Source organism: Zosterops lateralis, assembly GCF_965231275.1.
Source record: "Zosterops lateralis genome assembly, chromosome: 27".
Taxonomy (NCBI): Eukaryota; Metazoa; Chordata; class Aves; order Passeriformes; family Zosteropidae; genus Zosterops; species Zosterops lateralis.
In genome coordinates this window covers 1,274,525-1,301,858 of record NC_139787.1, presented here as the reverse complement: position 1 = coordinate 1,301,858, position 27,334 = coordinate 1,274,525, and the positions used below count along the sequence as shown (strand labels likewise).

The 27,334-nt window shown below is 46.2% G+C and overlaps 1 protein-coding gene across 1 annotated transcript; it reads right to left on the bottom strand.

The window, feature by feature from the left end:
* Nucleotides 1-2,622: 2,622 nt before the first annotated feature.
* On the bottom strand, nt 2,623-19,220 carry VANGL2 (VANGL planar cell polarity protein 2). The gene is made up of 7 exons (XM_083878970.1): nt 18,997-19,220; nt 18,151-18,274; nt 16,578-17,185; nt 12,836-12,972; nt 11,015-11,150; nt 8,607-8,838; nt 2,623-3,862 (listed from the first exon to the last, which is right to left on the bottom strand). The coding sequence occupies exons 1-7, from the start codon at nt 19,065-19,067 to the stop codon at nt 3,602-3,604; spliced, it is 1,569 nt and encodes a 522-aa protein (XP_083735096.1). The 5' UTR covers nt 19,068-19,220; the 3' UTR covers nt 2,623-3,601.
* Nucleotides 19,221-27,334: the final 8,114 nt, after the last annotated feature.

The following is a 27,334-nucleotide window of genomic DNA, read 5'->3' as shown; positions in this document are numbered from 1 at the left end:
GTCTGGAAGGGTTAAAACTGGGTCTGGGAGGGTTAATCCGGGTCTGGGAGGGTTAATCCGGGTCCGGAACCGGCCCAAACCTCCATGGATTTTCTGTCTCTTTTCCAGAGGGAGGGGAAGGAGCCCGAGACCCCCCCGGGCCCGGAACTCACCGAGACCTGCTTTGGACACGGCCCCACAGAGCCCCAAACACCGGCCCCATAGAGCCCCAAACACCGGCCCCACAGAGCCCAAAACTCTGGCCCCACAGAGCCCCAAACACCGGCCCCATAGAGCCCCAAACACCGACCCCATAGAGCCCCAAACACCGGCCCCATAGAGCCCCAAACACCGACCCCATAGAGCCCCAAACACCGGCCCCACAGAGCCCAAAACTCTGGCCCCATAGAGCCCCAAACACCGACCCCATAGAGCCCCAAACACCGGCCCCATAGAGCCCCAAACACCGGCCCCATAGAGCCCCAAACTCTGACCCCATAGAGCCCCAAACTCTGATCCCATAGACCTTCAAACTGATCCCACAGAGCCCAAAACTCTGACCCCATAGAGCCTGAAACTTCAGCAGCACAGACCCCAAATCCCATAAATAAATCCCTTAAACCCCAAATCCTTGGCCCCACAAATCCCAAATTCTACCTCATAAATCCCAAATCTTTGGCCCCATAAATCCCAAACCCTCGACCACAGAACTCCAAACTCTTGACCCCATAAATCCCAAATCCTTGATCCTACAAATCCCAAACCCGTGGTCCCATAAACCCCAAACTCTTGACCCCACAAACCCCAAACTCTTGACCCCATAAATCCCAAATCATTGATCCCAAAACTCTGAAATCAAACCCCAAACTCTACCCCATAAATTCCAAATCCTTGACCCCACAAATCCCAAACTCTTGGCCTCGTAACTCCAAACTCTGCCCCATAAATCCCAAAGCTTTGGCCCCACAAACCCCGTAACTTGATCCCACAAACTCCAGATCCTCAGCCCCACAAACCCCAAATTCTGCCCCATAAATCCCAATTCCTTGACCCCATAAATCCCAAACCTTTGACTCCACACACCCCAAATCCTTGGCCCCATAGATCCCAAATCCTTGATCCTACAAATCCCAAATCCTTGACCCCGTAACTTCAAACTCTTGGCCCCATAAATCCAAACTCAGCCCCATAAATCCCAAATCCTTGACCCCACAAACCCCAAATCCTTGGCCCCATAAATCCCCAATCCTTGATCCTACAAATCCCAAATCTTTGGCCCCATAAATCCCCAATTCTCGACCCCACAAACCCCAAACTCTGCCCCATAAATCCCCAATCCTTGACCCCATAAACCTCAAATCCTTTAAATCCCATCAATTCCTTAAATGCCTTAAATCCCATTAAAATCCCATTAAATCCCATAAATCCCATTAAATCCCATTAAATCTCATAAATTCCATAAATCCCAATAAATCCCATTAAATCCCATAAAACCCCATTAAATCCCCTAAATTCCTTAAATCCCATAAACCCCATTAAATCCCCTAAATCCCATAAAATCCCATTAAACCCCATTAAATCCCATAAATCCTATTAAATCCCATTAAATCCATAAATCCCATAAATCCCATTAAATCCCATAAATCCCATAAATCCCAAATCCTCGACCCCACAAACCCCAAACCCTCAATTGCCCCCCCTGAGCCAAAATAAATTTTGTGACCAAAAAAACCCCAAAAAAGTCAAACCAGGTTTATTTTATTACAAAAAAAACCTCAATAAAAATTGTACAATTTTAGTTCCTCTATTACAAATAAAATAAAATTAAAATAAAATAAAGCAACAATTTTTTTTTAAAAAAATCCCCTCCCCAAAAAAATCCCAAAAAATAAAAATTTCCTAAGGCTGCAAAAAAAAAAAAAAAAAAAATCCGAGAAAAAAGGAAAAAAAATCCAAAGTTTTTTTAATTTTTATATATTAAAAACCATTAATTTGACATTTTACAACTTTCTACAGACATGCAGCGAAAAAAACCTCCAAAAACCACCAAAAATTGGGATTTTTCATCTAAAATTCCCCAAAATTGGGAATTCTTGACCCTCCCCCCTTTAATCCATTTGGGTTTTTTTTATTTTAATTTATTTTTTCGTAGGAAAAAGCCCCAAAAAGGTGAAAAATTTTGGGGAGCAGCAGGAGGAGGGTTGGAATTTTACCCCCCAAAGATTCCTCCCTCAAAAAAATCCCAAAATTCCTAAAAAGTCCCTAAAAAAATCCCTAAAAAATTCCTAAAAATTTTCCAAAAAATTCCTTAAAAAACTCCTAAAAAAATTTAAAAATTTTTCAAAAAATTCCCTAAAAAACTCCTAATTTTTTTAAAAAATTCCTAAAAAATTCCCCCAAAATTCCTAAAAAATTCCTAAAAAAATTACCAAAAATGGGATTTTCCTGGAATTTGGATGAAGGGATTGATCCCCCAAAAAAATTCCCAAATCCCTAAAAAAGTCCTAAAAATTCCCAAAAAATTCCCCCCAAAATAGGATTTTCCTGGAATTTGGATAAAAGGATGAATCTCACAAAAAGATTCCCAAAATTCCCAAAAAATTCCCCCCAAAATTCCCAAAAAATTCCCCCCCCCCAAAAAAAAAATGGGATTTTCCTGGAATTTGGATTAAAGGGATCCCTAAAAAATCCCCCACCCCAAAAAAATTCCTAAAAATTCCTAAAAAAAAAAAAAAAAAAAAATCCTAAAAATTCCAAAAAAAATCCCCCAAAAAAAGGACTTTCCTGGAATTTGGATAAAAGGGATGGATCCCTACAAAAAAAAATCCACAAAATCTTACGGAAAAAATCCATAAAATTTTGAGGACAAAAAACTCTCAAAAATGCACAAAATTTCCAGGAAAAACCCCCCAAAAATCTGTAAAATTTTACAGAAAAACACCAAAAAAATCCATAATATTTTACAGAAAAAAATTCACAAAATTTTGAGGACAAAAAACACCCCAAAATCCGCAAAATTTTACAGAAAAAACCCCAAAAAATCTGCAAAATTTTACGGAAAAAAAATCCACAGAATTTTCAGGAAAAACCCCCCAAAAGTCCTCAAATTTTATGGGAAAAAAACCCCCAAATCCTTAAAATTTTACGGAAAAAATCCCCAAAATTTTACAGAAAAAACCCCCAAAAATCTGCAAAATTTTACGGAAAAAATTGGCAAAATTTTACAGAAAAAAATCCACAAAATTTTGAGAAAAAACCCCCAAAAAATCCACAAAATTTTACGGAAAAAAAAACCCCCAGAAAATTCACAAAATTTTGAGGACAAACCCCCAAAAATCCTCAAAATTTTACGAAAAAAATCTACAAAATTTTACGAAAAAAATCCGCAAAATTTCCAGGAAAAATCCCCCCAAAATCTACAAAATTTCCAGGAAAAAAAACCCAAAAAATCCACAAAATTTTACGGAAAAAATCCACAAAATTTTGGGGAGAAGCCGAAAAAAATCCACAAAATTTTGAGGAAAGCATCTGCAAAATTTTACAGAAAAAAACCCAAAAACCCCCAAAAACCCCTAAAATTCCACCAAAAAACCCCAAAAATTCCCCCTAAACCCCCAAACCCTCACACCGATGTCTCGGACTGCAGCCTCATGATGAACTTGTGCGATTTGGGATCCACAAACTCTTCGGAAAGTTTAAAAAACGGGATTTTCTTGGCCGACACCACCAGGCTGAAGTCGTGGCGTTTGAGCACGAAGACGGCGCCGTCGCGGAGGCCGCTGGTCACCGGCTCCTCGCTCACCAGCGTCCACTGCTTGGCCAGCCAGCGCTCCTTGTGGTACTGGATGGTGGGGCCCGACGTCAGGTACCGCTCCAGGAACGCCTGGGGGGAAAAGGGAAAAAATTTGGGGATTTTTGGGTTTTTTTGGGATTTTTTTGGGGTTTTTTTTGAAGAAAAAATGATTTTGTTTTGGGTTTTTGGGGGTTGTCCAAGAGGTCCTTGTGGTACTGGATGGTGGGGCCCGACGTCAGGTACCGCTCCAGGAACGCCTGCGGGGAAAAGGGAAAAAATTGGGGATTTTTTTGGGTTTTTTTGGGGTTTTTCGGGGGTCTTTTTTTGAGGAAAATGGGTTTTCGTGGTCATCGAGATGTGGTTGATCCTCAGTTGGTGATGCAGCTCTCCAGGAAAGCCTGGGAGAAAAATGGAACATGGGAATGGTCTTCAAGTGGTTTGTCAAAAGGTTTTTTGGGGTTTTTTGGGGTTTTTTTTGGGAGATTTTTTGGAGGTTTTTCTTGGAGGAAAAAGGGTTTTCATGGTCATCGAAGTGTGGTTGATCCTCAGTTGTCCAGGAAAGCCTGGGAGAAAAAAGGGACATTGGGGAGGTCAATTTTGGGTGGTTTGGTCAAAAGTTTTTTGGGTTTTGGGGTCTTTTTTGGAGGAAAACCAGTTTTGTTTTGGGTTTTTGGGGATGGGGTTTTGGGGTTGTCCAAGAGGTCACTGAGGTGGGGTTTGGTCAAAAGGTTTTTGGGATTTTTGGAGGAAAAAGGGTTTGGGGGTTGTCCAAGAGGTCCTTGTGGTACTGGATGGTGGGGCCCGACGTCAGGTACCGCTCCAGGAACGCCTGCGGGGGAAAAGGAAAAAATTTGGGGATTTTTGGGGTTTTTTTGGGATTTTTATGGGGTTTTTTGGGGCATTTTTTTGGAGAAAAAATGGTTTTGTTTTGGGTTTTTGGGGGATGTTCAAGAGGTCCTTGTGGTACTGGATGATGGGGCCCGACGTCAGGTACCGCTCCAGGAACGCCTGGGGGGGAAAAGGAAAAAATTTGGGGATTTTTTGGGTTTTTTTGGGATTTTTTGGGATTTTTTGAAGGTTGTTTTTGGAGAAAAAATGGTTTTGTTTTGGGTTTTTGGGGGTTGTTCAAGAGGTCCTTCTGGTAGTGGATGGTGGGGCCCAACGTCAGGTACCGCTCCAGGAACGCCTGGGGGGGAAAAGGAAAAAATTTGGGGATTTTTGGGGTTTTTTTGGGATTTTTATGGGTTTTTTGGGGGCATTTTTTTGGAGAAAAAATGGTTTTGTTTTGGGTTTTTGGGGGATGTTCAAGAGCTCCTTGTGGTACTGGATGGTGGGGCCCGACGTCAGATACCGCTCCAGGAACGCCTGGGGGGAAAAGGAAAAAATTTGGGGATTTTTGGGGTTTTTTTGGGATTTTTCGGGGGTCTTTTTTTAAGGAAAATGGGTTTTCGTGGTCATCGAGATGTGGTTGATCCTCAGTTGGTCAGGCAGCTCTCCAGGAAAGCCTGGGAGAAAAATGGAACATGGGAATGGTCTTCAAGTGGTTTGTCAAAAGGTTTTTTGGGTTTTTTTGGGGGTTTTTTTGGGAGATTTTTTGGAGGTTTTTCTTGGAGCAAAAAGGGTTTTCATGGTCATCGAAGTGTGGTTGATCCTCAGTTGTCCAGGAAAGCCTGGGAGAAAAAAGGGACATTGGGGAGGTCAATTTTGGGTGGTTTGGTCAAAAGTTTTTTGGGTTTTGGGGTCTTTTTTGGAGGAAAAACAGTTTTGTTTTGGGTTTTTGGGGATGGGGTTTTGGGGTTGTCCAAGAGGTCATTGAGGTGGGGTTTGGTCAAAAGGTTTTTGGGATTTTTGGAGGAAAAAGGGTTTGGGGGTTGTCCAAGAGGCCCTTGTGGTACTGGATGGTGGGGCCCAACGTCAGGTACCACTCCAGGAACGCCTGGGGGGGAAAAGGGAGATGGGAAGGTCAATTTTGGGGATTTTTGGGTTTTTGGGGATTTTTATGGGTTTGTTTTGGCGCATTTTTTTGGAGGAAAAAGGGTTTTGGTTTGGGTTTTTGAGGGTTGTCCAAGAGGTCATCAAGGTGTGGTTGATCCTCAGTTCTCCAGGAAAGCCTGGGAGAAAAAGGAATGTTGGAGATGGGGTTTGGTCAAAAGGGTTTTGGGTTTTTTGGGGCTTTGGGGATTTTTTAGGGGTTTTTGGGGAGATTTTGGGGTGGTTTTTTGGAGGAAAAAGGGTTTTCGTGGCCATCGAGATCCTCAGTTGTCCAGGAAAGCCTGGGAGAAAAAAGGAACATTGGGAATGGTCTTCAAGTGGTTTAGTCAAAAGTTTTTTTGGGTTTGGTCAAAAGTTTCTTGGGTTTTTGGAGTTTTTGGAGGGAAAAGCGTTTTGGTTTGGGTTTTTGGGGATGGGGTTTGGGGTTGTCCAAGAGGTCCTTGTGGTACTGGATGGTGGGGCCCGACGTCAGGTACCGCTCCAGGAACGCCTGGGGGGAAAAGGGAAAAATTTGGGGATTTTTGGGTTTTTTTTGGGATTTTTATGGGTTTTTTTGGGGCATTTTTTTGGAGAAAAAATGGTTTTGTTTTGGGTTTTTGGGGGTTGTTCAAGAGGTCCTTGTGGTACTGGATGGTGGGGCCCGACGTCAGGTACCGCTCCAGGAACGCCTGCGGGGAAAAAAGGGGAAATTTGGGGGATTTTTGGGGTTTTTGGGGGGTTTTTTTGGAGGAGAAAGGGTTTTCCATGGTGGTGTTTTGGGTTGCCCCATCAGGGCACCTTTGGGGTCATGTCGTGGGTGATGCAGAACTCGAGGTGCTGCAGGACGCTCTCCATGGGGGGATCAAACCCCAACACAAAACTGATCAAATCTGGCTCCAAAACGGATCAAATCCTGATCAAACCTTGTCCCAAAAGGGATCAAACCATGACCCAAAAGGGATCAACCTTGGCTCCAAAACGGATTAAACCCTGATCAAATCTGGCCCCAAAATGGATCAAACCCTGTTCTAAAACAGATCAAACCTTGCTCCAAAATGGATCCAACTCCTCGTTTTTGATCCTGATCCCAAACAGAATCAAATCCTGATCAAACCTCGCACCAAAACGATTCAAGCCACATCCAAACCCCAAACCCCAAACCCTGAACCCCAAACCAGCACCTTTGGGGTCATGTCGTGGGTGATGCAGAACTCGAGGTGCTGCAGGACGCTCTGCATGGGGGGATCAAACCCCAATCCCAAACCCCAAACCCCAAACCCCACCCCATCAGGGCACCTTTGGGGTCATGTCGTGTGTGATGCAGAACTCGAGGTGCTGCAGGACGCTCTCCATGGTGTGGAAGGGCTGTTTGGTGGTGCGCAGGTATTTCTGCATGGCGCGGGCCATGGGGCCACAACACCCAAACCTCGCCCCAAACACAAACCCCACCCCTAAACTGATCAAACCCCACCCCAAAATGGATCAAACCCCATCCCAAAAGGGAACAAACCCTGATCAAACCTTGTCCCAAAAGGGATCAAACTCTCCTCCAAAACTGATGAAACTCAGCTCTAAAATGGATCAAATCCTGCTCCAAAATGGAGCAAACCGAGCCCCAAAAGGGATCAAACCAAGCCCCAAAATGGAGCAAACCCCAACCAAAAATGGATCAAACTCCACCCCAAAAGGGATCAAACCTGGCTCCAAAATGGATCAAATCCTGCTCCAAAATGGATCAAACCTGGCACTAAAAGGGATCGAATCGTGTCCCAAAACTGATCAAACCCAGCCCAAAAATGGATCCAAGTCCTCATTTTTCATCCTGATCCCAAAACGGATCAAACCCCAAACCCCACCTTCCTCCCAAACCTCTAATTTTTGATCCTGATCCTAAAACAGCTCCAACCTTTGGGGTCATGTCGTGGGTGATGCAGAACTCGAGGTGCTGCAGGATGCTCTCCATGGGGGGATCAAACCCCAACCCAAAACGAATCAAACCCCAACCCAAAACGGATCAAATCTGGCTCCAAAACGGATCAAATCCTGATCAAACCTTGTCCCAAAAGGGATCAAACCTGGCTCCGAAACTGATTAATCCTGGCTCCAAAACAGATCAAATCCTGCTCTAAAAGGGAACAAATCATGCCCTAAAATGGATCAAAGCCTGATCAAACCTTGTCCCAAAATGCATGAAACTCTTCATTTTTGATCCCAATCCTGAAGCTGATCAAACCCCGCCCCAAACCCTGTGGGGACCCGTTCCAGGAGCACCTTTGGGGTCATGTCGTGGGTGATGCAGAACTCGAGGTGCTGCAGGATGCTCTCCATGGTGTGGAAGGGCTGTTTGGTGGTGCGCAGGTATTTCTGCATGGCCCGGGCCATGGGGGCCACAACACCCAAACCCCACCCCAAAACACAGACCCCGTCCCTAAACTGATCAAACCTGGTCCCAAAACTGATCAAACCTCATCCCAAAAGGGACAAAACTCCGCTCCAAAACTAATGAAACTCAGCTCCAAAACTGATCAAACCCGGCCCCAAAACTGATCAAACCCTGATCAAACCTTGTTCCAAAAGGGATCAAACCCTGATCAAGCCTTGTCCTAAAACTGATCAAATCCTGCTCCAAAACGGATCAAACCCTGATGAAACCTGGACTCAAAACTGATCAAACCCTGCCTGAAAATGGATCAAACCTTGCCCAAACCCAAACCCAAACCCTGCTCCAAAACGGATCAAATCCTGATCCCAAAACAGATCAAACCCTGCTCCAAAACAGATCAAACCCAGCCCAAAAATGGATCAAATTTCTCATTTTTGATCCTGATCCCAAAACCACCCAAACCCCACCCCATCAGGGCACCTTTGGGGTCATGTCGTGGGTGATGCAGAACTCGAGGTGCTGCAGGATGCTCTCCATGGTGTGGAAGGGCTGCTGTTTGGTGGTGCGCAGGTATTTCTGCATGGCGCGGGCCATGGAGGCGAAGATGGCCTGGGCGGCCTCGCGCGGGTCCATCACCTCCCGGGGGTTCTTCTGCTCCTCCTCCTGCAGACGCTTGATGTGTGTGAAGGCCTCCTCCACCGCCACCACCAGCCTGCGGACAGGGGAAAAGGGGTTTGGGGTGGATTTGGGATGGAAAAACTCTTGGATGTGGGATGGAAAAACCTCTTGGATCTGGGACGGAAAACATTGGGGATGTAGGATGGAAAAAGTCTTGGATTTGTGACAGAAAACCTCTTGGTTTTGGGATGGAAAAACCCTGGATCTGGGGTGGAAAAAGTCCAAGATTTGGGATGGCAGATCCGTGGGATTTGGGATGGAAAACCTCTTGGATTTGGGACAGAAAACCTCTTGGATTTGGGACCGAAAATCACTTGGATTTGGGATGGAAAGTCCCTGGGATTTGGGATGGAAAACTGCTCAGGTCTGGAATTGAAAACCCTGTCGATTTGGGACAGAAAACCTCTTGGGTATAGGATGGAAAACTGCTCAGATCTGGGATGGAAAATCTCATGGATGTAGGATGGAAAACTCCTTGGAATTGGGATGGAAGATCTTCGGGATTTGGGACAGGAAGTCCTGTGGATTTGGGATGGAAAATCTCTTGTATTCGGGATGGAAAACCTCTTGGAGGTAGGATGGAAAACTCCTTGGAATTGGGATGGAAAACTTGTGTGGGTCTTGATGTGGGTGAAGGCCTCCTCCACTGCCACCACCAGCCTGGGGGGAGAGGGAAATAGGGGTTTGGGGTGGGAAATTGTGGGGTTTGGGGTGGAAAACCCCATAGAATTGGGATGGAAAAACCCAAGCCGTTGGGTTGGAAACATCCTTCAATCTGGGACAGAAAATCATTTTGATTTGGGGTGGAAAATCTCTTGGAAATTCAGATGGAAAACCCCGTGGATCTGGGGTGGATCTGGGATGGATTTGGGATGGAAAACCCCATGGATGTAGGGTGGAAAAATTTTAAGGTTTGAGATGGAAAACCTTTGGATTTAGAATGGAAAACCTCTTGGATTTGGGATGGAAAACCCCTGGGATTTGGGATGGAAGATCTCTTGGATTTGGGATGGAAAACCCCGTGGATCTGGGGTGGAAAAAATTTGGTATCTGGGATGGAAAATCCCCAGGATTTGGGATGGATTTGGGATGGAAAACTCTGTGGATTTGGGATGGAAAACCCCTTGGAAATTTGGATGGAAAACCTCTTGGATGTGGGATGGGAAACCTCTTGGATTTGGGACAGAAAACCTCTTGGATTTCGGCTGGAAAATCCCGTGGATTTGGGATGGAAAACTCTTTAGAATTGGGATGGAAGATCTCTGGGATTTGGGATGGATTTGGGACAGAACACCTGGTGGATTTGGGATAGAAAATCCCAAGGCGTTGGTTGGAAACATCCTTCGATCTGGGACAGAAAATCACTTGGATTTGGGGTTGAAAATCTCTTGGAAATTCAGCGGGAAAACCCTGTGGATTTTGGATGGAAAACTCCGTGGATGTAGGGTGGAAAAATTTTAAGGTTTGGGATGGAAAACCTCTTGGATTTAGGATGGAAAAGTTCTTGGATCTGGGATGGAAAATCCCGTGGATCTGGGGTGGAAAAATTCTGGTATCTGGGATGGAAAATCCCCAGGATTTGGGATGGATTTGGGATGGAAAACCTTTTGGAAATTTGGATGGAAAACCTCTTGGACCTGGGACGTGAGAATCCCATGGAAATTTGGATGGAAAACGTCTTGGAAATTTAGATAGAAAACTGCTCAGATCCGGGACAGAAAATTTCATGGATTTGGGATAGAAAACCTCAAGGAGTTGGGAAGGAAAATCCCGTGGATTTGGGGCAGAAAATCCCATGGATTTGGAATGGAAGATCTTTGGGATGGAAACCCCTTGGAAATTTGGATGTGAAGCCTCTTGGATCTGAGACGGAAAATCCCATGGAAATCAGGATGGAAAACCTCTTGGACCTGGGATGGAAAACCTCATGGATTTGGGACTGAAAACCCCTTGGAAATTTGGACAGAAAACCCCTTGGGATTGATTTCTTCCACCCCATACCTGGTTCGGTGTTTCTGCACCCTTGGGCCAAACTGGGATCACCCTCCACCCATAAAACTCCCAAAATTCCACCAAAACCCCCCCAAAAAACTCAAAAAAAACCCCAAAATCCCACAAAACCTCCCAAAAAAACCCAAAATGTGGATCCCCAAGGTGGGGAACCCACGGATATTTTTATTTTAATTTTTATTTTTATTTTCCCCCCGTACCTGGCCCTGCGTTTCCTGACCCTTCTCTCGTGCTCGGCCTCCTCGTAGTAGAACTCGTTGTGTCCGTTGTCGCGTCTCCGCGCGGCCGCCGCCATCACCGCCCGGCCCTGCCCGGAGGAGTTGTTGGTGGAGTTTTCTGAAAGGAAAAAGGGAAATAAAATAAATAAAATCCTAAATTTTGGTGGTTTGCAACCCCAAGGAAAAAAAAAAAAAAAAAAATCAGCCCAAAAAAAAATTTCACCCCAAAAAATTCCACCTGAAAAAGAAATTTTGACCCGAAAAATTCACCTGAAAAAAAAAATTTTCAACCGAAAAAATTCCTCCTGAAAAAAGAAATTTTGATCCAAAAATTTTGTCCTGAAAAGAAAATTTTCGACCCAAAAAATTTGTCCCGAAAACAAAAATTTCGATCCAAAAAATTCCTCCTGAAAAATAAATTTTGACCCAAAAAAATTTCCTCCTGAAAAAAAAAATTCCCTTAAAAAATTCCACCCCCAAAAATTCTGCTCTAAATAAAAAGAAAAAAAATTGCCTCCCCAAAAATATTCCGCCTGGAAAAAAAAAATAATTCCCTGAAAAAAAAAAATTTCTGCCTGAAAAAAAAAAACAACAACAACAAAAAAATTTCCCTTAAAAAATTCCATCCCCAAAAATTCCACTAAAAAATAAAAAAATCCACCCCCAAAAAATTGTGCCTCAAAAAAAATATAAATTCCATGGTTGCCCCGAGGAGTTGTCGGTGGAGTTTTCTGAAAGGAAAAGGGGAAATAAAGTAAATAAAATCCTAAATTTTGGTGGTTTGCAACCCCAAGGAAAAAAAAAAAATCAGCCCAAAAAAAAAAATTTCACCCAAAAAATTCCTCCTGAAAATAAAAATTTCACCCCAAAAAATTCCACCTGAAAAAGAAATTTTGACCCAAAATATTTTGCCTGAAAAATAAATTTTGACCCAAAAAAATTCTGCCTGAAAAAAAAAAATTCGACCCAAAAAATTCGTCCTGAAAAAGAAATTTCGACTCCAAAAAAGTTCCACCTGAAAAAACAAAATTTTGCCCCATAAATTCGTCCTGAAAAAAAAAAATTGACCCAAAAAATTCCACCTGAAAACGAAATTTTGACCCAAAAAATTCCTCCTGAAAAGAAAATTTTGAGCCAAAAATTCCTCCTGAAAAAAAAAAAATTGACCCCAAAAAAATTCTGCCTGAAAAGAAAATTTTTGACTCAAAAAATTCCACCTGAAACAAAAAATTTTGACCCAAAAAACTCACCTGAAAAAAAAATTTTCAACCCAAAAAATTCCTCCTGAAAAAAAACTTTTTGACCTAAAAAATTCCTCCTAAAAAAATTTCTGACCCAAAATATTCTACCTGAAAAAAAAAATTTCACCCAAAAAATTCCTCCTAAAAAAACCCAAAAACTTGACCCAAAAAATTTCTCCTGAAAAGAAAATTTTGACCCAAAAAATTTATTCCTAAAATAAAAAATTTCGACCCCAAAAAATGAGAAAAATTGGAATTTTCTCACTGTCTCCCAGGGAATAAACCTTAAATATGGGAAAAATTGGGAGAAAAATCAGAATATTCTCATTCTAAGAGAATAAATCTTAAAATCAGATAAAAAACAGGAGGAATTGAGGGAAAAATGGAAAAATGGGAATTTTCTCACCCTCTGCCAGGGAATAAACTTTAAATATGGAAAAAAATGGAGAATTGAGAGAAAAATCAGAATATTCTCACTCTCTCTAAGGGAATAAACCTCAAATATGGAAAAAAAAAATCCCAGAAATTCAGGGAAAAACGGAAAAAAAGTGGATTTTCTCACCCTCTCCCAGGGAATAAACTTTAAAGCCCGACATTTTCTTGGCCAGGACGGACTTGGGCAGGTTGAGCAGGGCCGGGTTGTGCACGGGGAAGTCGTGGTAGTAACGCTCCAGGATCCACACGGCGGCTCGTTGGATACTGGGAGAGAAAAATGGGGAAAAATGGGAATTTGGGGTGGAAAAATTGGGAATTTGGGGGAAAATTGGGGATTTGGGGTGGTAGTAATGCTCCAGGATCCACACAGCGGCTCGTTGGATGCTGCAGGGGAAAATGGGGAAAAAATGGGAATTTGGGGTGGAAAAATTGGGAATTTGGGGAAAAAAATGGGATTTGGGGAGGTAGTAACGCTCCAGGATCCACACGGCCGCGCGCTGGATGCTGGGAGAGAAAAATGGGAATTTTTGAGGGAAAAGGGAAATTCAGAAATTTGGAGAATGGGGAAAAAATGGGAATTTGGGGATGGGAAATTTGGATATTAGGGGTGGGAAATTTGGGAATTTGAGGATGGAAAATGTGGGGATTTGGGGATGGAAAATTCAGGAATGGGGAAAAAATAAGAATTTGGGAAATGGGAAAATTGGGGATTTGGGGAATGGGGAAAGTGGGAAATTTGGGAATTTGGGAGGAAATTTGGGATAGGGAAATAAATGGGAATGTGGGGAATGGGGAAAATCAGGAATGGGGAAAATCGGGAATGGGGAAACAGAAATAAATGGGAATGCGGGAAATTTGGGAATTTGGGGAAAATTGGGGATTTGGGGGAAAATGGGAAAATTGGGGCTTCGGGGTGGTAGTAACGCTCCAGGATCCACACGGCCGCGCGCTGGATGCTGGGAGAGAAAAATGGGAATTTTTGAGAGAATTTGGGGGAAAAATCGGGAATTTTGGGGGGAAAATAAATGGGAATTTGGGGGAAATTGGGGATTTGGGGAGGTAGTAACACTCCAGGATCCACACGGCCACTCATTGGATACTGGGAAAGAAAAATGGGAATTTTTGAGAGAATTTGGGGGAAAAATAGGGAATTTGGGGAAAAAAATGGGATTTGGGGTGGTAGTAACGCTCCAGGATCCACACAGCCACGCGCTGGATACTGGGAGAGAAAAATGGGGAAAAAATGGGAATTTGGGGTGGAAAAATTGGGAATTTGGGGTGGTAGTAATGCTCCAGGATCCACACAGCCGCACGCTGGATGCTGCCGGGGAAAATGGAAATTTTTGAGAGAATTTGGGGGGAAAAATGGGAATTTGGGGATGGGAAATTCAGGAATTTGGGGGAAATTGGGGATTTGGGGTGGTAGTAACACTCCAGGATCCACATGGCCGTGCGCTGGATGCTGGCAGAGAAAAATGGGGAAAAAATGGGAATTTGGGGTGGAAAAATTGGGAATTTGGGGAAAAAAATGGGATTTGGGGTGGTAGTAACGCTCCAGGATCCACACGGCCGCGCGCTGGATACTGGGAGAGAAAAATGGGAATTTTTGAGAGAATTTGGGGGAAAAATCGGGAATTTTGGGGGGAAAATAAATGGGAATTTGGGGGAAATTGGGGATTGAGGGTGGTAGTAACACTCCAGGATCCACACGGCCGCGCGCTGGATACTGGGAGAGAAAAATGGGGAAAAAAAATGGGAATTTGGGGTGGAAAAATTGGGAATTTGGGGGAAAAAATGGGAATTTGGGGTGGAAAAATTGGGAATTTGGGGAAAAAAATGGGATTTGGGGTGGTAGTAACGCTCCAGGATCCACACGGCCGCGCGCTGGATGCTGGGAGAGAAAAATGGGAATTTTTGAGAGAATTTGGGGGAAAAATCGGGAATTTTGGGGGGAAAATAAATGGGAATTTGGGGGAAATTGGGGATTGGGGGTGGTAGTAACGCTCCAGGATCCACACGGCCACTCATTGGATACTGGGAGAGAAAAATGGGAATTTTTGAGAGAATTTGGGGGAAAAATCAGGAATTTGGGGGAAAATTGGGAATTTGGGGTGGTAGTAATGCTCCAGGATCCACACAGCCGCACGCTGGATGCTGCCGGGGAAAATGGAAATTTTTGAGAGAATTTGGGAGGAAAAATGGGAATTTGGGGGAAATTGGGGATTTGGGGTGGTAGTAACACTCCAGGATCCACATGGCCGTGCGCTGGATGCTGGGAGAGAAAAATGGGGAAAAAATGGGAATTTGGGGTGGAAAAATTGGGAATTTGGGGAAAAAAATGGGATTTGGGGTGGTAGTAACGCTCCAGGATCCACACGGCCGCGCGCTGGATGCTGGGAGAGAAAAATGGGAATTTTTGAGAGAATTTGGGGGAAAAATCGGGAATTTTGGGGGGAAAATAAATGGGAATTTGGGGGAAATTGGGGATTTGGGGAGGTAGTAACACTCCAGGATCCACACGGCCGCGCGCTGGATGCTGCAGGGGAAAAATGGGGAAAAATGGGGAAAAATGGGAATTTTTGAGAGAATTTCGGGGGAAAAATGGGAATGTGGAGGGAGGAAATTCAGGGATTTGGATCACCAAAACCATTTTCTCGGGGACAAACATTGTCAGCTCCCTCAGGACTTCTCTGAGCTTCTCCTTGAACACATTTTCCATGGGGATTTCCCCATTCCCACCTCAGGAACGACCACCAAACCCGTGTCCACCAAACCCGTGACCACCAAACCCATTTTCTCTGGGATGAACATTCCCAACTCCTTCAGGACTTCTCCAAGTCATCCCTCACCACCTTTTCCATGGAGATTTCCCATTCCCACCACAAGAATGACCATCAAGACCGCCAAAAAGCCCTCTAAATTCCCAACACAGGAACGACCAAAGCCATGGTGACCACCAAACCCATGACCACCAAACCTGTGTCCTTTTTCTCTGGGATGAACATTCCCAACTCCCTCAGGACTTCTCCAAATCATCCCTCAACACATTTTCCATGGAAATTCCCCATTCCCACCTCAAGAACGTCCACCAAACCCATGACCACCAAAACTCTTTTCTCTGGGATGAGCGTTCCCAGCTCCTTCAGGACTTCTCCAACCTGACCCTCACCACCTTTTCCATGGGAATCTCCCCATTCCCACCTCAAGAACGACCACCAAACCCATGACCACCAAACTTGTGTCCACCAAACCCGTGACCACCAAACCCATTTTCTCTGGGATGAACATTCCCAGCTCCTTCAGGACTTCTCCAAGTCATCCCTCACCACCTTTTCCATGGAAAAAAACCCAACTCCCACTTCAGGAATGACCACCAAACCTGTGTCCCTTTTTCTCTGGGATGAACATTCCCAGCTCCCTCAGGACTTCTCCAACCTTCTCCTCACCACCTTTTCCATGGAGATTTCCCCGTTCCCACCTCAGGAACGACCATCAAACCCACGACCATCGAATCTGTGTCCACCAAACCCAAGACCACCAAACCCATGACCACCAAAACCATTTTCTCTGGGATGAGCATTCCCAACTCCCTCAGGATTTCCCTGAGCTTCTCCTCACCACCTTTTCCATGGGAATTTCCCCATTCCAACCTCAGGAACAACCACCAAACCCATGACCATCAAACCAATGACCACCAAACCCATGACCACCAAACCTGGTGGTGACCACCAAACCCATTTTCTCTGGGACGAACATTCCCAACTCCCTCAGGACTTCTCCAAGTCATCCCTCAGCACATTTTCCATGGAAAAAAAACCCCATTTCCCACCTCAGGAACGACCCCCAGGCCCCCCAAACCCCCGACCCACCTGAGGTGTCCGACGTTGTAGAAGCGGCTGGCGCCGTCGGCCGAGCGCACGGCCTTGAGGGTGAACTGCGGCTGCAGCTGCCTCAGCTCCAGCAGCACCACGGCCAGGTAGTGCACCAGGAGCAGCGCGTCCACCAGCGACACGGCAAAGTGCACCACGCCCCGGTAGTCGCGCTCCCGGGGGTCCAGGATCCTCACCCCGTAGAACAACCAGTAGGAGACCACCAGGAGGAAAACCAGCACCATCAGCATGGCCCTGAAGACGAAAACTCGGGGAAAAAAGGCTTTGGGGCGGCGGAAGAACAAGGCCCAGCTGCCCAGCAGGAGGATGAGGAGTTTGAAGGACACGGAGATGAAGAGCCCCTCGCAGGGGGTCCCGCAGGGCTCCAGCTCCTCCCTCCAGAGCAGCTGCGGGAGGAGGAGGAAGGCCAGGGGTGTGAGGAAGGCCAGCAGGGCCAGGGCCACGCCCAGGGCCACGCCCAGGTGGCGGGAGCAGTCCAGGTGGGCGCTGTCCTCCATGTCCTTGGCGATGCGCGTGAGGTCATCGTGAGAGATGCTGTGCTCCGATGTGCCCGTCACCACCGTGGTGGTCTCGCCCCAGTTGTCGTCCTGGGGACACAGGGGGACGTTGAAAAGGGTCACCAGGTGTCCCACCTGTCCCAGGTAACCTCCAGGACCTCCCAGCCACCACCCAGGTGTCACTTTGGGGACGTTCCAAAGGGTGGTGGCTCCATGTGCCAGGACACCTTCAGGACCTCCCACCCATCACAGCTCCAAACCAGGAATTGTCCCCATTGTCACCCTGGGGAGGGGACAGAGCACAGGGGACGTTCCAAAGGGTCACTCTGTGTCCCACCTGTCCCAGGTGGCCTCCAGGACCTCCCAGACACCACCCAGGTGTAACTTTGGGGACATTCCAAAGGGTGGTGGGTCAATGTCCCAGGACTTCCCACCCATTTGCACTTCCAAGCCAAGAGTGTCCCCATTGTCACCCTGGGGAGGTGACAAGGGGACATTCCAAAGGGTCACTCCGTGTCACACCTGTCCCAGGTGACCTCCAGGACCTCCCACTCCCCACCCAGGTGTCACTTTGGGGACATTCCAAAGGGTGGGTCCATGTCCCAGGTGGACACCTGACCTCCAGGACCTCCCAGCCACCAAATCTCCAAACCAGGAATTGTCCCCATTGTCACCCTGAGGTGGGGACAGGGGACATTCCCAAGGGTCACTCGGTGTCACACCTGTCCCAGGTGACCCTGACCCAACCTCCAGTACCTCCCCTTGGGGAATCCCAAACTCCTAAAATTCTGCATTTCCTCCCCTTCAAAAATCCCAAAATTCTGGATTATCACACCCTGGGGAGCCCCAAAATTCAGATTTTCTCCCCTGGGGGACCCCAAAATCCAAAAATTCAGATTTTTTTCATTCCAAAATTCAGATTTTCTCCCCCTGAGGACTCCCAGAATCCCAAAATTCTGAGTTTTCTCCCTATGAAAAACCCCAAAACCCCCAAATTTTGTATTTCCTCACCCTGGGCACCCCCAAACCCCAAAATAAATTTGTTATTTCCCCACCCTGTCGTCCCCGTGGCGGGCGCTGTCCCCGTCCAGCAGCGGCTCCCCCGGGGTTTGGATCGTCACCGATTTGTCCCCGCGGGGCCGGTCCCGGGGCCGGGAACGGGAACGGTCACGGCCATCCCTGGGGGGACAAAAATATGGGGGAAATATAGGGGGGAAAATTGGGGGAAATGGGGGAGAAATTGAGGGAAAAATTGGGGGAAATATGGGGGAAAATGGGGGGAGAAATGGGAAAAATGGGGGAGAAAAATGGAAAAAAATGGGAAAAATGGGGGGAAAAAGTGGGGAAAAAAGGGGGGAAAATGGGGGAAAAAAGGGGGGGAAATGGGGAAAAAATGGGGGGAAATGGAGGGGAAAAGTGGGGGAAAAGTGGGGTAAAATGGGAATAAAAGGGAAAAAATGGAGGGAAAGGGAGAAAAATGGGAATAAAATGGGGGAAAATGGGGGGCAAATGGGAATAAATGGGAAAAAAGGAGGGGGAAAAAGAGGAGAGGAAGTGGGAAAAATGGAGGGAAAATGGAAAAAAATGGCTAAAAAGGGGGGGGGAAATGGGGGGAAAATGGGGATAAAAGTGGGAAAAATGGGGGAAAAGTGTGGAATAAAAGGGGGAAAATGGGAAAATATGGGGAAATGGGAATAAAAAGAGGAAAATGGAGAAAAAAGTGGGGAAAGAAGGGGGAAAAAAAACAGGAAGAAAAAGGAGGAAAAGTGGGGGAAAAGTGGGGGGAAAAAGGGAAAAAACAGGAAAAAAAAGAGGAAAAAAAAAGGGGAAAAAATGGAAAAAAATGGAAAAAAAAACCTGGAAAAAGCAAGATATGAACAGAGAATTTTGGGATTCCTCACCTGTGCTTGCGGGAGCCCCGCGAGTGGCCGGATTTGTAGGAATAGCCCGAGTACTGGGACTCGTTGTCCATCTCCTGCCCGGCCCTGCCCCTCGCCGGGATCTGGTTTTGTTTCGGGGGTTTTTTGGGGGGTTTTGGGCCTTTTCCCGGGGGCTTCTTCAGCCCCAGGGGCACCTTCAGCACCTCCAACGTCACCTTGACCTTGAGGGGATCAATCTTGGCACCTTTGGGGGGCGGCGGCCGCGGCTCAGGACAGACAGACGTGGTGGCCTGGACAGGACAGGGGGACAGGGGACAGGGGACAGGACAGGGGGACAGGGGACAGGGGACAGGGGGACAGGGGACAGGGGGACAGGGGACAGGGGACAGGGGCACAGGGGGACAGGGGACAGGGGACAGGGGGACAGGGGACAGGGGGACAGGGGACAGGGGGACAGGGGACAGGGGACAGGGGCACAGGGGGACAGGGGACAGGGGACAGGGGGACAGGGGACAGGGGGACAGTCACTGGATGGACCAGGATGGACCAGTATAACCCAGTATATCCTAGTTTGGCCTAGAATGGCCCAGTGTGGCCCAGAATGGTCCAGAATGGCCCAGTATATCCCAGTATGGCCCAGAATGGTCCAGAATGGCCCAGTGTATCCCAGTACGGCCTGGTATCACCCAGTATGGCCTAGAATGGTCCAGTGTGGCCCAGTATGGCCCAGGATGGCCCAGAATGGTCCAGAATGGCCCAGTATATCCTAGTGTATCCCAGTATGGCCTAGAATGGTCCAGGATGGACCAGTATAACCCAGTATAGCCCAGTGTTGCCCAGTATGGCCCAGAATGGCCTAGAACAGCCCAGTCTATCCCAGTATGGCCTAGGATGGCCCAGTATGGACCAGTATGTTCCAGTATATCCCAGGATGGTCCAGGATGGTCCAGAATGGTCTAGAAAGGCCCAGTATATCCCAGTATACCCCAGTAACCCCAGTATATCCCAGTGAGTCCCAGTGTGTCCGAGTCTATCCCAGTCTGTCCCAGTATATCCCAGTCTATCCCAGTCCCCCCAGTAAGGGCTGGATCCTGTCCCAGTCTGCCCCAGTCCTCCCAGTAAGGGCTGACCCAGTAACCCCAGTTAAGGGGCTGATATTGGAGATCCCAGTAACCCCAGTAATGGCTGGATCCCATCCCAGTCCATCCCAGTCCATCCCAGTCCATCCCAGTCTATCCCAGTCCCCCTCAGTCACTCACCGGGCGGTTCAGGCGGCTCTGTCCCGGTGTGGGGTCTATCCAAGTCTATCCTAGTCTATCCCAGTCTGTCCCAGTACACCCCAGTAATGGCTGGATCCCATCCCAGTCTATCCCAGTCCCCCCCAGTCTGTCCCAGCCACTCACTGGGCAGTTCTGTCCCAGTGTGGGGTCTGTCCCAGTCTATCCCAGTCAGTCCCAGTGTATCCCAGTAACCCCAGTAATGGCTGGATCCCATCCCAGTGTATCCCAGTCAGTCCCAGTCTATCCCAGTGTATCCCAGTCTATCCCAGTCTATCCCAGTCACTCACCGGGCAGCTCTGTCCCGGTGTGGGGCCTGTCCCAGTATATCCCAGTCTATCCCAGTATATCCCAGTCCCCCCCAGTCACTCACCGGGTGGTTCTGTCCCGGTGTGGGGTCTGTCCCAGTCTATCCCAGTCAGTCTCAGTGTATCCCAGTAACCCCAGTAATGGCTGGATCCCATCCCAGTGTATCCCAGTCAGTCCCAGTCCCCCCCAGTGTATCCCAGTCTATCCCAGTCTGTCCCAGTCACTCACCGGGCGGTTCTGTCCCGGTGTGGGGCCTGTCCCAGTCTATCCCAGTCTATCCCAGTCTATCCCAGTCACTCACCGGGCAGCTCTGTCCCGGTGTGGGGCCTGTCCCAGTATATCCCAGTCTATCCCAGTATATCCCAGTCTATCCCAGTCTGTCCCAGTCTATCCCAGTCTGTCCCAGTCTGTCCCAGTATATCCCAGTATACCCCAGTGTGTCCCAGTCCATCCCAGTATATCCCAGTAACTCATCAGGCAGCTCTGTCCCGGTGTGGGGTCTGTCCCAGTCTATCCCAGTGTGTCCCAGTGTGTCCCAGTCTGTCCCAGTCCCCCCCAGTCTGTCCCAGTCACTCACCAGGTGGCTCCGTCCCGGCCAGGGGCAGGGCCAGCATGGGGGGATCCCAGTGTGTCCCAGTCTGTCCCAGTATATCCCAGTCCTCCCAATAAGGGCTGTCCCAGTAACCCCAGTAAGGGGCTGATACCAGAGATCCCAGCCTGTCCCAGTATGTCCCAGTAACGGCTGGATCCTGTCCCAGTCTATCCCAGCCTGTTCCAGTCTATCCCAGTGTGTCCCAGTGTATCCCAGTACTCCCCAGTTCACCCCAGTAACTCACTGGGCGGTTCCGGCAGCTCCGTCCCAGCTGGGAGCGGGGCATGGGGGGGATCCCAGTGTGTCCCAGTCTATCCCAGTCTGTCCCAGTCTATCCCAGTGTATCCCAGTCTGTCCCAGTAACCCCAGTAATGGCTGGATCCCATCCCAGTCCCTCCCAGTCCCTCCCAGTCTATCCCAGTCCCCCCCAGTCACTCACCGGGCAGCTCCATCCCGGTGTGGGGTCTGTCCCAGTCTATCCCAGTCTATCCCAGTATATCCCAGTCCCCCCCAGTATATCCCAGTGTATCCCAGTCACTCACCGGGCGGTTCTGTCCCGGTGTGGGGTCTGTCCCAGTCCCCCCCAGTCTATCCCAGTCAGTCCCAGTCCATCCCAGTCTATCCCAGTCTATCCCAGTCTATCCCAGTCTATCCCAGTCAGCCCCAGTGTGTCCCAGTCTATCCCAGTCTATCCCAGTCAGCCCCAGTCTATCCCAGTCTATCCCAGTCTATCCCAGTCTATCCCAGTCAGCCCCAGTCTATCCCAGTCTATCCCAGTCAGCCCCAGTATATCCCAGTCTATCCCAGTGTATCCCAGTCTATCCCAGTGTATCCCAGTCTATCCCAGTCCCCCCCAGTCACTCACCGGGCGGTTCCGGCGGCTCCGTCCCTGTGGGGGGCGGGGCCTTCATGGGGCGGGGGCGGGGCATGGGCGGGGCCAGGGCCCGGGGGGAGGGGCCTCCACCTGGGGGGAGAGAAAATAAAATATGGGAATTGTGGGGTTTTTCCCAATTCCCAAAATTCCCAAACTCCTTAATTCCCAAATTCCCCAATTCCTGAATTCCCAAATTCCCAAATTAACGGCCTCCAGCTGGTGGGGGAAATAAAATATGGGAATTGTGGGGCCCAAATTCCCAAATTTCTGAATTGCCAAATTCCTGAATTCCCAAAATTCCCCAAATTCCCAAATTAACGGCCTCTACCTGGGGGGAGAGAAAACAAAATATGGGAATTGGGGGGCACAAATTCCCAAAATTCCCAAATTCCCAAAGTAACGGCCTCCACCTGGGGGGGAAATAAATATGGGAATTGTGGGGCTTTGCCTGAATTCCCAAATTCCTGAATTCCCAAATCCCGGCAATTCCTGAATCCTGGGAATTCCCCAATCCCACTAATTCCAAATTCCACCAATTGCCAAATTCCCAAAATCCGCAAATTCCGAAATTCCACAAATTCCCAATCCCGTGAATTCTCAAATCCCGCGAATTCCAAATCCTGTGGATTCCCAAATCCCTCAAATTCCCAAAATTCCGCCAATTCCTGAACCCCCCAATTCCAAATCTCACAAATTCCCAAATCCTGCAAATTCCAGAATCCTGGGAATTCCCCAATTCCTCAATTCCACAAATTCCCAATCCCACAAATTCTTGAATCCCACGAATTCACAATTCCGCCAGTTCCAAATCCTGCAAATTCCCAAATTCCACCAATTCCTGATCCCAACAAATTCCCAAATTCCCCAATTCCTGATCCCACAAATTCCCAAATTCCACCAATTCCTGATCCCAACAAATTCCCAAATTCCCCAATTCCACAAATTCCCCAATTCCACAAACTCCCAATCCCGTGAATTCCCAAATTCCATGAATTCTTGAATCCCTCAATTCCTAATCCCGCAAATTCCTGAATCCTGGGAATTTTCAAATCCCACAAATTCCCAATCCCACAAATTCTTGATTCCCACGAATTCCCAAATCCTGGAAATTCACAATTCTGCCAATTCCTGAATCCCCCAATTCCAAATCTCGCGAATTCCCAATTCCACCAATTCCCAAATTCCACAAATTCTTGAATCCCCCAATTCCAAATCCCACAAATTCCCAAATCCTGAAAATTCCCAAATCCTGAAAATTCCCAAATCCCACAAATTCCCAGTTTTTGGGAATTCTTTGTGAAGCAACCGAGGAAAAGGGGCAGGTGTGGGTTGGACTCTTCACCCCAAATTTTTTTTTTGGTGGAAATTTGGGATTTTTCCGTGAATCTCTGAATTTTCCAGATTTCCCAACGTCTCCAAGTGAAGCCAATTTGGGATTTTCCAAAAATCCTGAGGATTTTTTTCCATTAATCCCTGGATTTTTCCAGGTCTCTCAGCCCCTTCTTGAGGATTTAACCAAATTAAATTTGGGATTTTTCAAAAAATTGGGAAATTTGGGATTTTTTCCATTAATTCCTGGATTTTTCCGGGTGTTCTGAGGTCTCTCAATCCAAACAAATTTGGGTTTTTCCAGGAATTCTGAGGGATTTTCCACAAATCCCTGGATTTTTCCAGGTCTCTCAGCCCCTTCTTGAGGATTCAACCAAAATAAATTCGGGATTTTCCAGGAATTTTGAGGAGTTTTTCCATTAATTCCTGAATTTTTCCAGGAAAAATCTTGATCTCTCAGCCCCAAATAAATCTGGGATTTTTCCAGGAATTTTGAGGAGTTTTTCCATTAATTCCTGAATTTTTCCAGGTGTTCTTAAGTCTCTCAGCCCAAATAAATTTGGGATTTTCCAAGAATTCTGAGGGTTTTTCCATGAATTCCTGAATTTTTCCAGGTGTTCTGAGGTCTCTCAGCCCAAATAAATTTGGGATTTTCCAAAAATCCTGAGGATTTTTTTTCCACAAATCCCTGAATTTTTCCAGGAGAAATCTTGGTCTCTCAGCCCCAAATAAATCTGGGATTTTTTCCAGGAATTTTGAGGAGTTTTTCCATTAATTCCTGAATTTTTCTGGGTGTTCCAAAGTCTCTCAGCCCCTTCTTGTGGATTTAACCAAATTAAATTTGGGATTTCCCAAAAAATCCTGGGGATTTTTCCATTAATTCCTGAATTTTTCTGGGTGTTCTGAGGTCTCTCAATCCAAATAAATTTGGGATTTTTCCAGAAATCCTGAGTTTTTTTCCACAAATCCCTGAATTTTTTCAGGAAAAATCTTGATCTCTCAGCCCCAAATAAATCTGGGATTTTTCCAGGAATTTTGAGGAGTTTTTCCAATAATTCCTGAATTTTTCTGGGTGTTCCAAAGTCTCTCAGCCCCTTCTTGTGGATTTAACCAAATTAAATTTGGGATTTCCCAAAAAATCCTGGGGATTTTTCCATTAATTCCTGAATTTTTCTGGGTGTTCTGAGGTCTCTCAATCCAAATAAATTTGGGATTTTTCCAGAAATCCTGAGGTTTTTTCCACAAATCCCTGAATTTTTTCAGGAAAAATCTTGATCTCTCAGCCCCAAATAAATCTGGGATTTTTTCCAGGAATTCTGAGGGTTCTTCCAATAATTCCTGAATTTTTCTGGGTGTTCCGAGGTCTCTCAGCCCAAATAAATTCGGGATTTTCCAGGAATCCTGAGGATTTTTTTTCCACAAATCCCTGAATTTTTCCAGGAAAAATCTTGATCTCTCAGCCCCAAATAAATCCAAGATTTTTTTCCAAAGGGAATTTTGGGGGCAGTTCCAGCAGAGAGAGAAAAAAAAAAAAAAAAAAAAAAAAAAAAAAAAAAAAAGGGATTTTTTTAAATTTAATTCTTATTTTCCTTGGGATGTTTTTCCAGCCGAGCCGGTTCCGCGAGTCGGGAGAAGTCGGGAGCGCCGGGAGCCAGAGCCGGATGCAAACCAGGAGGAAAAAAATCCCCTTTTATATTTTTATATTTTAATTTTAAATTTGAATCCAGGGATGATCAAAGCTCCTCAAAAAATCCCCTCGGGGGGTCGGGGAGGTTTTGATATTTCTGATGTTTTTGAGTCCAAGATTTTCTTTGGATCAAAGATCCGAAATTTGGGATTCAAATATCCCCAAAATAAAAAAGAAAAAAAAAATTAATTAAAAATAAAAATTAAATCCAAGCGTTTTTCAAGATGAATCTCAAAATTTGGGATTCAAATATCCCAAAAAAAAAAAAAAAAAAAAGAAAAAGAAAATTAATTTAAAATAAAAAATTAAATCCAAGCGTTTCCAAAATTTGGGATTCAAAAATCCCCCTCCAAAAAAAAAAAAAAATTAAATTAAAATGAAATTAAAAATAAAAAATTAAATCCAAGCGTTTCCAAAATTTGAGACTCAAATATTCCCCAAAATAAAAATAAAAAAATTAAATTAATTAAAAATAAAAAATTAAATCCAAGCGTTTCCAAAATTTGGGATTCAAATATTCCCCCCAAAAAACAACAAAAAATAATGAAACTAATTAAAAATAAAAAATCAAATCCAAGCGTTTTCCAAGATGAAAAAAGTTTCTTCCAGAGGGAAAATTCCAAGAGGAAAATTGGGCTCCTTCTGGATTTGGGGCTCTGGGAAAGTTGGGAATGAGTTTTTCCCAAAAAAAAAAAAAATAAAAATCCCATTTGAAATTTGGGATTGTCCCAATCCTGGAGGAAAATTGGGAATGAGGTGGGAACATCCCAAAGGTCCTTTTTATTTATTTATTTTTTATTCCAGGAGAATCAAATTCCAGGATCCCAAAAATTCCAGGATTTTCCAGGTTGGGAAAGAGCTCCGAGGTCACCCAGAATTCCAGGAATTCCTTTGGAATCTTCCAGGGATTGGATCCAAACCTTCCTGAGCCTCTTCTTGATGATTCCTGACCCTTTTTCCATGGAAAAATCATCCCAAATATCCCAAAATCATCCCAGATTTCCACCCCTGGTCGTTCCCTCTTGTCCCGTCCCATTCTTTGGGATCAGATCCCAAATTTCCCCTGGAAAAACCCAAAATTCCTCCTGGAATATCCCAAATCCCCCCTGGAGGATCCCAAATCCCCCCTGGAATATCCCAAATCCTTCTGGAATATCCCAAATCCCCCCTGGAATATCCCAAATCCCCCCTGGAGGATCCCAAATCTCCCTGGAATATCCCAAATCCCACCTGGAATATCCCAAATCCCCCCTGGAATATCCCAAATCCCCCCTGGAGGATCCCAAATTTCCCCTGGAATATCCCAAATCCCCCCTGGAATATCCCAAATCTCACCTGGAATATCCCAAATCCCACCTGGAATATCCCAAATCCCCCCTGGATCCCCCTTTTCTCTGGGATGAGCCACAAGAATCTTCAGGAATTCTCTCTGGGGATGGGGATGTGACCCTTCCTGGGCCCCTCCTGATGATTCCCGACCCTTTTTCCATGGAAAAATCATCCCAAATTTCCCCCCCTGGTCGTTCTCTCTTGTCCCGTCCCATTCTTTGGGATCAGATCCCAAATTTCCCCTGGAAAAACCCAAAATCCCCCCCTGGATCCCCCTTTTCTCTGGGATGAGCCACAAGAATCTCCAGAAATTCCCTCCAGGGATGAGGATTGAGCCCCTCCTGATGATTCCTGACCCTTTTTCCATGGAAAAATCATCCCAAATATCCCAAAATCATCCCAAATTTCCCCCCCTGGCCCAGCTCGAGGTTGTTCCCTCTTGTCCCGTCCCGTTCTTTGGGATCAGATCCCAAATTTTCCCTGGAAAAACCCAAAATTCCAACCTGGATGAGCCCAAAATCCCCCCTGGATCCCTCTTTTCTCTGGGATGAACCACAAGAATCTCCAGGAATTCCTTTGGAAACCTCCAGGGATTTGGATCCCTGATCCAAACCTTCCTGAGCCTCTTCCTGATGATTCCTGACCCTTTTTCCATGGAAAAATCATCCCAAATTTCCAACCAAAATCACAAATTCCCAAGGAATTGCTCAGGATTCCCTGGAAAAATCCCAAATTCCTGTGGAATTCGGGACCCTCAGGATTTTCTGGAGAAATCCCAAATCCCATCACTCTGTCCCTTTCCTAAATTCTCCCCATCCCAAATTCCCTGGAAATTCCCTGTAAAAAATCCAATTTCCTGTGGAACTGTTCAGAAATCCCTGGAAAAAATCCCAAATTTCTAAAGAATTGCTCAGGATTCCGTGCAGAAATCCCAAATTCCTCAGGAAATTCCTCAGGATTCC